We start from the raw sequence: 15,736 nt of genomic DNA on the forward strand, positions 1-15,736 counted from the left end.
TAGCTCCTTTTAAATCAGGGCTAAAAACGCTTTTGTTTATCACTGCATGTCCATAACTGTCTATACATTTCAATCTATTTGCTTTCTATTGCTCTTGTGCTTATCTTCATTGCTGATTTCAATTATTTGCAGTAGTAGTAGTAGTATTTGTTTTATATTTTATTATTATTATTTTTTTTATTCTATTCGTGATTAAATGTGAACAATCGAAATTATTTCCTATTTCGATTGTCTTTGTTTTTACAATCAATTGATTTTAATATGATTTTTTTTTTTATCTTCATGTGATGTAAAGTACTTTGAATTGCCTCGTGTTAAATTGTGCCATATAAATAAATTTGCCTTGCCTTGCGTTCATAACAAAAACATGTTTAAAAAAAAAAAAATCCAACAAAAATATAAGCAGTTATTCACAACTTTAGTATTCTTTTTACCAAATCCTTTTGTACTTGTACTTGAGTACATCTTTTTGGACGACTGCCCTTACTTGAGTAATATTATTTTGAGGTAACCCTACTTTTACTTGAGTGAAATTTTTGGCTACTCTACCCACCTCTGCTTGTAGTATAATATTAGGTGGGCACTGAGATACTGTCAATCAATCAGCAGCTTTAATCAGGTTGCGCGTGTTCACACAGGAGCGAGCGAGCAAACGAGGTATGTTTACACCCCACGGAGAGCAATGGCTGGCTGCATAGACTAGAAGGTTGTCTTTGATCGGGATAGCATAATGTAGTCAAAACACAGAACCACTGGGAATTAAAAGAGATTTAAAAAAAAAAAAAATGACACATTATTTTTACTGGCCCTACCAAGCCACTGGTGGAGCATTCGGGTGGCCCGGCCCTGAAGGTTTTAAAAGTACGTCACCGGGCAATTTATATTGTCAACTCCTGAATAATATAATATTAGTAGCTTGTAGGAGTGGGAACCTCTTGGTACCTAAAGATACGATACAGTTTGCAATACAAAGCTCACGATAACAATGATCTGACGATATGGCGATACAACGATTATCGATACATTGGTCAGGCCAACGCAGAGAAGATATATCCATTGGTAGCACTACGCACAGTCCTGGGTCCACTTCCCATCATGCATTTGGGTTGAATGGCTGCAGTATCATTTACTGAAAGCTCAACAAATACACTAGATGGCAATATTTAGTCACAATATACAAAGTCACAAGTCTTTCTATCCGTGGATCCCTCTCACAGAAAGAATGTTAATAATGTATATGCCATCTTGAGGATTTATTGTCATAATAAACAAATACAGTACTTATGTACTGTATGCTGAATGTACTGTATATATTCGTCCGAGTTTTATTAATTTTTTTATTAATGCATTGCCAAAATGTATATGATCAGGAAAAATTATCGGGAATGATTGGAATTGAATCGGGAGCAAAAAAAAGCAATCGGGTCGGGAAATATCGGGATCGGCAGATACTCAAACTAAAACGATTGCGATCGGATCGGGAGCAAAAAAACATGATCGGAACAACCCTATTTTATAATAATATCTCGATTCTTGCAGGAGCATATCGATAACCTTTTGGGATACAAAGTATCACAATATATCACAATTTCGATATTTTGTCACACCCCTAGTAGCTTGTGTCCCACAAGCTAGTGGGTTCAACTCCAACATCACCACACAACCTGCCATGAGATACAATTTTGGTAGAAACCTGTGGTAAAATATTCACGGCAGAGACACGTGATTTCGACGGTCCTCTCCATTAATCTTACGTCCCCTTGACAAAACACTTCCAGGCATTCTTTGTCACAGTATCTTTTGAAAATTTGTGTTCGCACGCAAGGCTCTGACGATTTAGTACGGCCACACAATATGCTTGCGTACCACACCATTAATACCAATCACTTACAGAAAAAAAGGGAAAGGTATGGATGGACTCTTGATTGGAATAATAGGAAAGTATGCCCTCATGACAGTGTAAAGACCTCATGTGATGTCACACTGTGGGCCCGATGCTCTTTTAGCTCAGTGAGGCAGGCACACTTTCAATGAGGAGTGGGTCAAAAATAATGGACAGATCGGGACTAATGGTGACTAGTATGCTTTTCTAATATGCTTTCATGCCTTTACAGAGAGCAAGTTTGGGATAGTATTTTGTCCAGAGGGGGACTTTAATAATAAATAGTTACATCGACGTTTTCATAAATCAGGTATCCAGGTTGAATACCTGTTTAAAAAAAAAAAAAAAAGCTGGGGAACAATTGATGGATAGGGGATTTGAAAATAGCTTCCACATCCACACAAAAGGAACTAAGTAGTATGGCAAAGATAAGTGTTCACAGCATGCTCAGCCAGATTCCCAACAATGACCAAAATATTTCTTGAGCACCATTTTCCTTTCAAATGATCAGAGCGTTACGGCTGCAGGTGATGCTGATGTCTCTCATCTGATTCCCCATCATATTTGCGAGCAGCTATCAGCAACTGTAGTGACATAGCTTCAACATTCTGACGGACTGTGTTTACCTTGCTGTAAGTCTTAAAGAGCATACGACAGGAGAAAAAAAGTCTTAATAGCATTATTATGTGAATTAGAATCATATTTTGAGACGATTCAACTATATACAACAATTTAGCAAAGTGCAGATGATGAGAAATTAGTCTTTTAATCTGCCGGTTAGCCACGCCTACCATTATAGGGCTCGAGCGTCCCCAACAGGTGGATGACGTCAGCGGGAGACTGGGCTCATCGGTTTTACTATTCAGCCCATTGAGGAGGAATTATTCAGAACGAGGATAGCGCGACGAACAGAGCCGCAAAACGTAATTGTTTCAGTCTCTCTACTCCAATATTTTTACAGGATATTCTTTTTATCCAAGTATTTTTCCCCAATAGCTAAATAAATGGCTTGAGAAGGACCAGTCAGCCCGTCGAGGGGGAACTATTCACAACGAGGAAAACGCGACGAAGCGAGCTGCAAAATGTCATTGTTTCTGTCTCTTTACTTCAGTATTTTTACAGGATATTCTTTTTATCCAAGTATTTTCCACAATTGCTAAATATATGCTATGGTCATGACAAATAACAGTCTTGTGCTAAATGGAATATGAACCAATAAAAATGCACTTATTCAGGACGACATGGCAAAATTACTCCATAATGGTCAAAACTGTCGACTTCACCTTTACTGTCGCACCTCCCGAACGATATTTTATGACACCTAAATCGGACATATGTCATTTCCCTTCCCCGGCTTCGGAGAATGTAAACAAACCAAGAGGTGTGACAGCTAGCCGACATACTAACCCGAACCGAGTGATGTTTCAAAGTCTTCGAAGTGGAAAATCACACATAACTAGCCCGGATTATTTGACATGACGACTGGGTTGTCGATTGTCTTCGCGGATCGGCAACCCGCCCGGTGGAGAGCAATTTACAGTTCGTTCCCCGGAGGAGGGCGGCTGCAGTTGTTGCGCAGCTAACGTGCAGCTAATGTGCTTGAGGAGAGCTTTTTATATGCCTAACAATGATCAAACGTAAGTAGTCCTTTATCTAAAGAAAGTTTGTAGTCTTTACTTTGTAATCGCTGTATTAATATTTGACATAATACAAAACAAGATGTTTACTCACTTCCTCGTAAGTCCAATGGTCCCACAGTAGTAGGGCTTGGCCAATATCCACGGTGAATGGGAACCTTTTGAAACTCGAAAAAGGTGCACACGCCTCTCACTCATAAAGCAAGATTTTTCTGCAGTCGTTTGGCTGGCGTGATGCGAAAAATAAACGAATTAATCCGCAAAATCAGCTGAATCCTTAGTCCTCATACACAACAGTACGGCTGTTTAGTGAAGAGGACGCCTTTACCCGTACACGTCACAGCGTCCTCCTCCTCAATGCAAGACCGAAGCCGGAAGTCACTCATTTTCATGGCGCGGGATTCAAAAAAACTAAATAAATATAGTGATCGCTTCCACACACATCCAAGCGGTCCATATCATTCAGGAGCATAAAATACCGCGTGCATTATGAAATAAACATGCTTTTTCGTGTCACATGCACTTTAAGAGTATAGGGCGCACAAGTGTCAAACCGATTCCAGAAAGGCCTAGTGGGTGCTGGATTTTGCTCCAACCGATAACGCGCAGAGAGTTTAACCAATGAACTTCCTGCTGAAACAAGCATCACCTGACAAAGTTTAACTGATTACACATGTAAAAGATCTAATTGGTGAAAAGGTGTCCTCTTCATTGGTTGGAAAGCAAACCTGCACCCACTAGGCCCTTTCTGGAATCGGTTTGTCACCTGTGAATTAAGCCTTTGAAACTTTAAATATTGTAGGCTTGTAGCAAATTTGATTTATTGTGGTTATAAAGATTTGTAAGTGTAAAAGCACTTTAGAATAATATAATAATAATAATAATAATAATAATAATAATATAATAATCAACACACTTGACTCATACAAATCTTTGTAAATATAGCATTGCTCAGTTTGACAATGATTTTGATTAACGTCTTTACATTTTGCAGTGGTGTATATCAGCATGTCATCGTAAACCATACAAATCTTAGAATTTAAGATCAACTGCTCAACTGTTCTTTTTATGCTGGTTCATATATATATATATATTATATACAGGGTTTCCCCTACAATAACAGATTGTGGCGCACTGCCACACTAAAATAAAAGTCGCCACACCTTGCCAATATGATATTTTTTTTTGGTTTTAAAATTTTTAAGGCCGTTTCAAACTAGCGGGAGCCAAGTGTGAAGGGTTCAGCAGCAACCTATTCATTGTGTATTGTAATGTCCGTAACAAAGCGCGGCCCCCTTAAGAGACGATTGGACTGGGGAGCTGTGACGCCGGGGGAAGGGAATAGGAAGAAGGGGAGAACGAGCGAGACACAGAGAGATCGCGGTCGCATGTCGCGGCAGCCCGCTGTTATTTTGTTATTGTTTTTCTTTACTATTGTTACCACAATAACGTGGGTAAGCCAATACCCACTTCCCTCTTCTTCCCCATACCTGGGGCATTACAGTAGTTTGGATCAGACTTTTGGGGGAAAGTGAGCGGGGGACGGCCATCTTGGATGGAAGACCAAGTTTGAATGAATTTGCGCTGAGGGGCGCGGCCCAAAATAGAGCCTTGCTCTATTTTCTTGGGACAAAAAAAAAAAAAAAAAATTCCGTGGCACGATATGGTGAGGCTGTCCGACGCCGATGCAGCCCACCACCACAGCTTCAAAAAATCCTAGGGGAGACCCTGATATACATATATATATATATATATATATATATATATATATATATATATATATATATATATATATATATATATATAGAATACCGTTCAAAAGTTTGTGGTCTAAGCGACCCCAAACTTTTGAACAATAGTGAACATAATGAAAAATCCCATATGATACACTACGGTTCAAAAGTGTGGGGTCACTTAGACCACACATATATATTTGTATACATATTATATTATGAAGTCTATGGATGGTTGATGTAATGTATATGGCTTATAATGTGTGTGTGGATGGGTGTTCATGGATTCATCGCTTTTAAATGTGACTTATTTGAAATAATGCTGACAACATATACAAAGAGAATTAATCTGTATAAGGGGTGGGACTCAATTAAAAGAGTAATCTAATTAATTAGAGGCTTCTTAAAAAAAAAAAAACAGTATTTGCATGAATAAGTCAAATAATATACTATACGAAACAGTCAAAAAAAGCAATTACCTAGGCAAAAACTTAAAATATTTGAAGTTGAAATGCCATTTTAAAACATTTAAATGGTTGAGAAATTTTAAACAAAACAATACAAAAAAAAAGACCTAGCATAAAGTGCACTTTCTGATATTAAAGCTCCAAGTAACATTATCAAAAAGGATTTTGTCTTTTAGGTTGTCCCGAACCTTTTTTTTCACCACAGACTGATTTTTTTTGAAGACATACTGTAGTTTGACGTACCTTTTCATTGAGTCGGGATCATTTAGAGCTGGCCGTTTGAAAGATAGCTTGCAAGGCAAAAAAGTATGTGCACACCTGATGTAGGAGCTGGTGTAGCTCGTCCTTCTGTGTTTTCTGTTCCTCTTATCACTTTCATCAGCTTTCTGCTGTCTGAGGTATTCACTTAGTAGTTCATAAATTGAGGTCTTCTTTTCTTGATTTTGTGTTTCATCCAGTTAACTTTATTAAAGATGGTCAAATGATGCTTTAAAACATGAGCACATTGACATGTCAGTAAGTATACTGTCAATGCACTCCAGATGTGTGTATTCCCTCTTTAGAAGACGCACACTTTGGAGCAATAGACAGTGCTAGTGCCTCAGTAGTGTATTAGGAATGTCTTCCACGGATTAGAGAAAATGCTAATCACTTCCTTAATTAATCCTCACCTAATTCTCAATAAGGCTTCAGACTCACTTTGTCTGGTTTGCTGAAATGAACTTCCCCAGATAGCCCCATGCCCTCAGGACGGTCAGGCAACTTCACACATTAGTGGAGCCCAAATCCAAAGCCTGGAAAGCATTGATTCACTTTATTCAGGCGGGTTAGTGTTACAGAAATCCTTGTTCATTGCTTTGATTGTTGAAAATATGAACAGCTCTACACTTGATTTTTTTTTTCCAAATTGAATGTTTTAGATGTATTAGAGATGAGTGCGCCAACATTTTTTTTTAAAACACTGAAGTTGATCACGACTGGACAATAAATGACAAGAGTGGGAAAAGGGAAAACTAAATATTCTTCAAGAATTTACTGTCAAAACTAATACACCAGCAAAACAAAATTAACGTTATTCAAAGCCCTTGAAAAAAACTGCATTTGAAAAAAAACTGCTGTGCAAAAATGAAAAGATTAAATAATAATAACATAAACAACAATGATAGTATAGAAACTAAAGTACCGTATTTTCTGCATTATAATGTGCACCTAAAAGCCTTCAATTTTCTCGAAAACATACGGTGTGGCTTCTATTCCGATGCGCCTGACATATGGATCAATATTCATTGTCATTATTATAATATTTCAGTGACATTCCATTTTGCGCAGCCCCAACCACTTCAACTACTGCGCCTTATGATGCGGTGCAGTATTAAACAGTATTAAAATAGGCCACTTATTGAAGGTGCGCCTTATACTCCGCTGTGCCTTATTGTTCGAAAAATAGTTCAAAATTGGTAAATACATTAATTGATTAATACATAATTACTCTTACAAAAAAAAAAAACAAAAAAAAAAAACATGTAGCCCTTTACAAAAAGTGATTTTGAAGCGGTATGAAAAAGTATCTGAACCTTTTGGAATTACTCACATTTCTGCATAAAATCACAGTCAAATGTGATCTGATCTTTGTCAAAATCACACAGATGAAAAAAACTGCTTTAACTAAAACCACCCAAACATTTATAAGTTTTCATATTTTAATGAGGATAGTATGCAAACAATGACAGAAGGGGGAAAATAAGTAAGTGAACCCTCTGCCTAAGGAGACAAAGAGCAATTGAAACCAATATTTACCAAACAATTTGTCAGGTGTGTGCCTAATCACTGATGAGTGGTTTAAAGCTGTCCTGCCCACTATAAAACACACGACTGGTAAGAATTTTCTTAATGAGATGAAGCATTGTCTGATGTGCATAATGGCTCAGTCAACAGAGCTGTCTGGATTGTTGATTTGTATAAAGCTGGGAAAGGATACAAAACCATCCCTAAAAGTCTGGATGTTCATCAATCCACAGTCAGAGTTGTCTACAAATGGAGAGAGTTTGGCACTGTTGTGGCCGTCCACCAAAGATGACGCCAAGAGTTCAGCACAGAATACTCAGAGAGTTTAAAAAGAACCATAGATTGTCTGCTAAATACTTACAGAAATCTCTGGCAAAGTCCAATATCTCTGTGCACACATCAACTATATGTAATACTATGGCCAAGAATGGTAGGACTCCATTTAATGTTCTCAAAAAGGCACTTGGACACTCCACAGAAGTTCTGGCAAAATATTTTCTGGACTGATGAAACCAAAGGTGAATTCTTTTGGGACTAACACACAACGTGATGAGTGGAGGGAAAATGGAACAGCTCACCAACATCAACCATCAATCATCCACACCGTGAAGCATGGTGGAGGGAGCATTATGATTTGGGGCCGTTTTGCTTCCTCAGGGCCTGGACTACTTGGAACAATGAATTCAAAAGTTTATCAGGATGTTTTGCAGGAAAGCCTGAGGCCGTCTGTCAGACAGTTGAAGCTAAAAAGAGGATGGATGCTGCAGCAAGACAATGATCCAAAACACAGAAGTAAATCATCTTCAGAATAGTTTCAATGGAACAAAATACACATTCTGGAGCGGCCAAGTCAAATTCCAGACTTGAGCCCCATTTAGATGCTGTGGCATGACCTAAAGACGGCGATTCATGCCAGACATCCCAGGAATCTGACTAAACTGCAGCTGTTTTGTAGATAGAAATGGGCAGAGATTAGTCCTGATCAATGTGCCAGACTGATCTGCAGCTACAGGAAGTGTCTGGTTGAAATTATTGCTGCCAAACGGAGGGCAACAAAATAATAAATGTGATGGTTCACCTACTTATTTTCCCCCCTTCTATCATTGTTTGCATACTATCCTCATTAAAATATGAAAACCTATAAATGTTTGGGTGGTGTTAGTTCAAGCAGTGACTGTTTTTTCATCGGTGTGATTTTGACAAGATCAGATTTGATGATTTTATGCAGAAATGTGAGAAATTGCGAAAGGTTCAGATACTTTTTCATACCACTGTACTTTATATATATAAGATCAATTAATATTTTATTTAAATTTATTCATGAGCTTGTGAGAATTAACAAAGAAAAAGAGGAAGTTTAACTTAAGTAGGCAGATCAAGTCAAGCTCATTGTTTTGTGTGTTTGTTAACAGAACACTGACACAGGTCATTAATTCACCAACTATGTAACGTCATGGTTGCCACTCGGAAGGTGTACCCATAAGTCTTTGCATCATTTACAGTTCTTTGGATTTGTGTTGTTTTTGATAGCCCTTGTAATTTTTGTCTGAGCCTTTTCAACAAAAATACGTATTTATTTAAAAAAAAAAATATATATATATATATATATGTCTATATTTTTTCTATGAAATCGCATACAAATTTCGTCAAGGTTTTGTCAACAGTTACTCAAAACGTTTTTGTCTGTAAAATTCAGTTTTAGTCCAAAAATAAATAGAGGTTTCCAATAATTTCGCAAGCATATATTGTAGTGTCTACAAAGACAGCACCAACTTTGTGATAATACACACTCAGCAGGAAAAGCAGTAAATGATTATCAATTAAATCTACCTAGAACCACGGACTGTATGTAAAAGATTTTGTCCGAGCGTTTAACATCCTGTAGACTTACTGACCAGAAAAGCCAAGTTGGCCAGTGTTTTAATAGGACACTCGCCATTCTGAAGCTAATGCTAAGATTAATGCGAATGTTAAGCTAACACTAGGAGTTACATTTAGCATCTGTTGATACTCAACACATACCTTTAAAGGCTAAAGCAACACTGCATGTTCTCTCTTGCCCACATAAGAAAACAAATCTTACCTTGTTTCTTAACAAGCAAGATGGAGCGCAGCCTAGCTTGAGACACATCCTAAACTCCGGTGAGGAGGGAGCACATCTTACATGAGTGACACAAACAAAACACTGATAAGATGCAAGCTGAAGTACTCCACTTAGAATATGAAAATGTCACGCTTTGTGAAAATAGACAATGTTGCATTTTCATCAGACAAATATTGGCATTGTTTTCTAGTCCTCTCACCCAGGTTTTTAGCTCGTCATCGTCATTGAAAAAAATAGTTTGTTGACGAAATATTTGTGTTATCATCATTACTGATGAAAATAATTCTGGTTTGGATTATTAGAAAGACTACAATAAAAAAAATGTCTTCAAAAAGAAACTTTCACTAAATCGTTGAGTTTAGCAATTTTTTACCCTATTGTACGACAATTATAACACTCGGAACACAATTTTTGTTGTTTCATGTCTTACAGCCGTTTTTGTCTACTTTACAGAATCATAGACTTCATAATATATTGACGGGACACGGGCTGTGGGGCCGATTCATAGCGGTCCTATCTCCGTCAAAGCTGACAGAGTGGAAACACAGACAAAGAGCTTTTTTCCATTGAAAATTAATTCTTTATAGATATAGACGTAAAACAGTCTCGATTCTTGGTTAAAAGAAACACAAACGTGCAGTGACCATTTATTTTACATAAATATTGCGACCTATGATGCTGGTCAGTAAGCAAATTAGCGGCCGCCATATCACAGACAAAGCTTTTTCTGTTGAAAATTCTTGTGAATAAATGCTTAAATCCCTGTATTCTTCATAAATATGGACGTAAAACAGTCTCGATTCTTGGTTAAAAGCAAAAAAAAAAACCAAACTGGCAGTTAGCATTTATTTTACGCAAATATTGCAAACTATGATGCTAGTCAGTAAGCAAATTATCGGCCGCCATATCACAAAGCTTTTTCCGTTGAAAATTCTTGTGAATAAATGCTTAAATCCCTGAATTCTTCAAAGATATGGACGTAAAACAGTCTCGATTCTTGGTTAAAAGCAAAATTAAAAAATGCAGTTAGCATTTATTTTACGTAAACATGTCGAATGTGCTGCTAGTCTTTAAGTCACTGTGGCGGCACCCTTAGTATAACGAGATTTTTGCGTTGAAAATTCTTGTGGATAAATGCTTAAATTCCTGAATTATTTATGGATATGGACGTAAAACAGTCTCAATTATTGGTTGAAAGCAAAAAAAAACCTGGCAGTTAACAATTATTTTACGTAAATATTGCGAAGTATAATGCCAATGCTGTAGCGGCTAATTTCCCCTATTGATTTTTTTTGTACAACGTTTCAAAATGAATACATGGTACGAAAAATAGAATAATTAACTTGAATCCTCGAACAAATCACTCCTGTTTGTATGCAGCACAGCTTTTGTTTTCGAAAACGATGAAGTCTGAAGACTCGCTGCCCAGCAGTACCACATGATTGCTTCAGGGTGTGCTTTAGATTTTGCTGCACGGTTTGACAGCTCGCTACGGTATATAAACACCTCTGGCTACATTCAAAATTAGGGTTTTGGAAGAAGTTGTGATCAGGTGAGAATCTGGGTAGTTTGAAGGTGGTTACCGGTTAAGGAGTGGTACAGTAGTTGATAAGATGGAGCCAGCAAGAAAGAGGACTTTCCCCGTGTGGAAAAACTTTTGTTTTTGAAAGAAAACAAATGAACCCCAACCCATCCCCATGCTGTACATCAATGTTCAAGTTACACTTTTACAGTTCTCTGCCTGATTACACTCATGTCAATTTCAGAAAAAAACATTGCACAACCTGTCATATTATGATAATACCATTTGGGGAATCATTTTCACAAACACACACTACATACTATTTATTACAGTAACACCTTGCTACTTCGTGACTACACTTTCGCACTGTCAGTGCATTGCAGATTTATTTAATCTTGTTATAAGTATCCTGTTATACGTATAAAAATTCTTAAAACATTTATGTGCACTTGCAATTAGTCTACATATGTATCTACACTTACATACACCCCCACACATGTATCATGAGAGAATGAATATACAGTATGTATTACTTATACCGGTACATTATTTTTTGTATGTTAGTTATATTAAGAATAGTTTATTTACATTTCAAACTATTCTTTAATGTTCTTATGATAACATATGCATTTTTAGGATAGTATATACACTTATTGATATTATGTATACACCAAAAAGTTATGTTAAAAATGGGTGTGGGGCGTGACCCTTTTTCACAGTTTTTCCACTTTATGCGGTCGGTTCCAGTCCCCATTAACAGTAATAAGTGAGGGATCACTGTATATACATATGTGACAATCAATATACTGTACATAGATGCTTTGGTTAAACAATATTTTGTAAATTAATTACTTCCTAACAGACACACGCACCAATTTAAAAATATCAACGAATTACTCATGTGGTTGATGGACAACTGACTGTGATCATACACTTAACCAGTAGGTGGTACCGTGCTCACTTGAAGCTTCGAGAAATGAGCCCTTTCTTGAACCAATTGGCAATTGCCTCAAGTGCTTCAATGCCTCACGAGGCTTCATCTCACCATCACTATTAAACAGCAATAATAACAAGTTGTGCGCATTTAGTAACAATAAAGGAAATAGGCAAGTTGTGGAGAAGAGGAAAGGGGGGAGCACACTGCTGGACACAAATGCACGAGACGTTTGGGAGCGGCAGGTTTCAACAAACAACTTATTTACAGGGAATGTGAAAACAGGCATGCTTCAAAGTTTCCTCCCAAAAAACACAACTGGAAGCAAGGATGGTAAAAAAAAAAAAAACAGATCAAGGCAAAAAGCTTAGCTTCACGATGATGTAGCTTACTGCTGCTCTCCATCCTTCTGAACCACTTCCTACCACTCTCCAACAAACAAAAATGCACTGGCACAGGACAAGAAACAAGAGTGGGATAGAAGTTGGTCTAATGATGAACAGGTGTGGAGAATCAGTTAATTAGGCGAGGAAAGACAAAGCTGACAAATTGAACACAAAGTAATAGAGGAACCCACCAAAATAAAACTGGACAGGAACAAACATACAACCCCCTGCAAAAAGTATGGAATCACCAGTCTCGGACGAGCACTCACTTAGACATTTTATTATGTAGAACAAACTCAGATAAAAAGCTTGAAAAAAATAATGAATTAGTTCAAAAGTGCAACTCCTTGGCATTCAGAAACACTCAAATAAATGAATAAAAAACATTGTGGTGGACAGTAAATGCTTCTTTTATAGAGGAAGTGCAGGGAAATATATATGGAATCACTCGATTCTGGGGAAAAAATATGGAATCATGAGAAACAAACAAAGAAATAACAATCAAAATACATCTGTAGTATTTAGTAGCACCACCTCTGGCTTTTAAGACAGCTTGCAGCCTCTGAGGCATATTGCCAAATCATTCTTGCAGGTCGGAGCCTTGCTGTGTACCATTTTTTTTTTTTTTTCAATTTCCACCGCAGGTTTTCAATAGGGTTGTGATCTGGGCTATTTGCAGGCCATGCCACTGACTGGATGAGTCTCTCTCCAAGGAATGCTTTAACAGTTTTAGCTCTGTGGCATGATGCATTGTCATCTTGTATAATGGCAAACATATTTTCAATTGAAGGGTTAAGAAAGCTGTCTAAAGTTTCAATGTAAACTTGTGCATTTATTGAAGATTTAACCACAGCAATCTCCCCAGTGCCTTTGCCTGGCATGCAGCCCCATATCATCAAGGACTGAGGGAATTTTGATGTTTTCTTCAGGCAGTCATCTTTGTAAATCTCGCTGGAACAGCACCAAGCAAAAGTCCCAGCATCATCACTTTGTCCAATGCAAATTCTTGACTCTTGACAAGGTGATGATGCTGCTGCTACGAAATACTAGAGATGCATTTCAATTGTTATTTCTTTGTTCGTTTCTCATGATTCCATATTTTTGTCCTCAGAATGGAGTGATTCCATACATATTTCCCTGCACTTGCTCTATAAAAGTAACATTTACTGACCGCCACAATGTTTTTTATTCTTTTCTTTTAGTGTTTCTAAATGCTAAAGAGTTGCACTTTTGAAGTAATTCATTATTTATTCAAGCTTTTTATCTGAGTTTGTTCTACATGATAAAATGTCTGAGTGAGTGCTCGTCCGAGACTGGTGATTCCATACTTTTTGCTAGGGGTTGAAAATCAACGCTGTTGACAGCAGTGTGTAACACACTGACTGGCATATTGCTAAATGTGCTTGATTAGGTATGCATTCTCGTGACTTGATAATATGATAATAATGTAGTAAAGACAGCAATAGGGGACTTTTAACAGTAGCTGCTCTACTCTAGTCATATATTTGATTCATAGTAGTTTGTTTGCCCCATTTCCCACCTATTTTTGTGTTTGTGCACAAAAATGATGCAGTTTGTGTGGTTGTAACCTTATTTTATGTCTCAGCAAAGGCCATAAACTGTGCTTTGATAACACCTGTGTACACCCAGACATGGGAAAAAAATGAAGGAAAACATTTTATTTTTGCAAAAATACTGCATCTGCCATATTTATTTGGACAGTGTCCAGGAAAGGAAACCGGATAGACCCAAGTGAATAATTAAAGCTTCCCACAAACCATAGGAAATGCATTGTGACTGGAAAATAAATAGTTATGCTGAGTTTGCCTTATTTCTGAAAGTTGTTAAAATCCATCTGTATAAAACACAAATGATAACAACCATATAACCTCTCAGGTCAAATGTTGCAGTTTTGCACTCATAAAATGTTTCTTGACTTTACCATTTTTCCTTCCGAACAGGGGTCATCTATACCACAGACATGCTCGATCGCGAGACCAAGGACTCTTATTGGCTGACAGTATATGCCAGTGACCATGGTGTGGTCCCTCAGTTTGCCACAATTGAAGTATTCATTCAAGTGGAGGATGTAAATGACAATGCACCGCTGACATCTGAGCCGCTTTACCGACCATCAATACCGGAGAACTCGCCTCGGGATGTTTCTGTGGTCCAGATCCAAGCTCAGGATCCTGATGCCACACCACACTCATCTACTGATGGGCTCAACTACCGCATCATCAGTGGGAACCCTCAAAATTTCTTCACTGTCAACCCTCGAACTGGTCAGTAATTGTTTTGTTTTTCTTGGTTTCAATTGCTTGTAACTATAACCATACATGCGTAGTAATGCGTTACATTTAACCTTTGACATTTACTTGAGTAACTTTTTGAGAAAAATGTACATCTAAGAGTAGTTTTACTAAGCCATACTTTTTACTTTTATTTGAGCAGTTTTTTAAAGAAGTAACACTACTCTAACTCTGCGACTTTGGTTAAACTTAAGTCGTTATATTTTACCTCTTTATCGTACATATTATATTTTTGTTTTTGACAGAGATGCCCCTGTGGCTTTAGGTGTTTCACCAATAAGATGTTGCAACAATAATCACATGACTCTATTATACCAATCAGATATAACAATAGTCACACCACCACACATACGCTTGCAGTTGGAACTCCTATGATCACGCCAGCCTGTTCAATCACGTGGTGTCTTTAAAGCGCCACAAAAAATGAAGTCTTTCACACAAAGCTCTGGTGTCAACATTACTCAAAAGTTTAGATTTCAACCTCTCTCCCAGTTTTTATTTGGCAACGATAAACCACGGAATACCGGAGATATGATCGTTTTAATCTTATGGTAGGAAATATGTTTTCTCCACTAGGGGGCACCCATGCTCTCTGGACAGGTGATGTTTAATTTCTGTAGCTTTTTCTAGTCAGAATTCAATGATTGAGGATCGGAATCAGCCTAGGAACAGAACTCGCTAGTAACCCGGAAACTACCTGTATACAGTATATACTGCTAAAAAAATAATGGAAACACTAATAACATGTTGTAGATCTGAATGAATCAAATATTTTATTAAATACTTTGTTTTTTCCATAGTGGAACGTGCTGACAACAAAGTCAGACAAAAATGATCCTTGAAAATGAAATAAATTGACGGGAAAAAATATGCAATCAGGACATCCCTAAATGTAATAGGTTGTAAGACAGTATAATGATAACAATTCATATAGATGTTGATGTACTTGATACTTATCTAATTGTACTTGTGTA

General features: G+C 37.3%; 1 protein-coding gene across 5 annotated transcripts in view; it reads left to right on the top strand.

Annotated features, from left to right (window-relative positions):
• Positions 1-15,736, top strand: part of fat3a (FAT atypical cadherin 3a) — a 434,014-nt gene that overhangs the window by 193,636 nt on the left and 224,642 nt on the right. For all 5 annotated transcript variants that reach the window (XM_057838805.1, XM_057838806.1, XM_057838808.1 and 2 more), the window contains exon 4: positions 14,412-14,735. In XM_057838805.1, coding sequence (XP_057694788.1) covers positions 14,412-14,735 — 324 coding nt within the window. The remainder of the gene's footprint in view (positions 1-14,411; positions 14,736-15,736) is intronic.

The sequence above is a fragment of the Corythoichthys intestinalis genome, chromosome 6, assembly GCF_030265065.1.
Source record: "Corythoichthys intestinalis isolate RoL2023-P3 chromosome 6, ASM3026506v1, whole genome shotgun sequence".
In the NCBI taxonomy this organism is placed as follows: Eukaryota; Metazoa; Chordata; class Actinopteri; order Syngnathiformes; family Syngnathidae; genus Corythoichthys; species Corythoichthys intestinalis.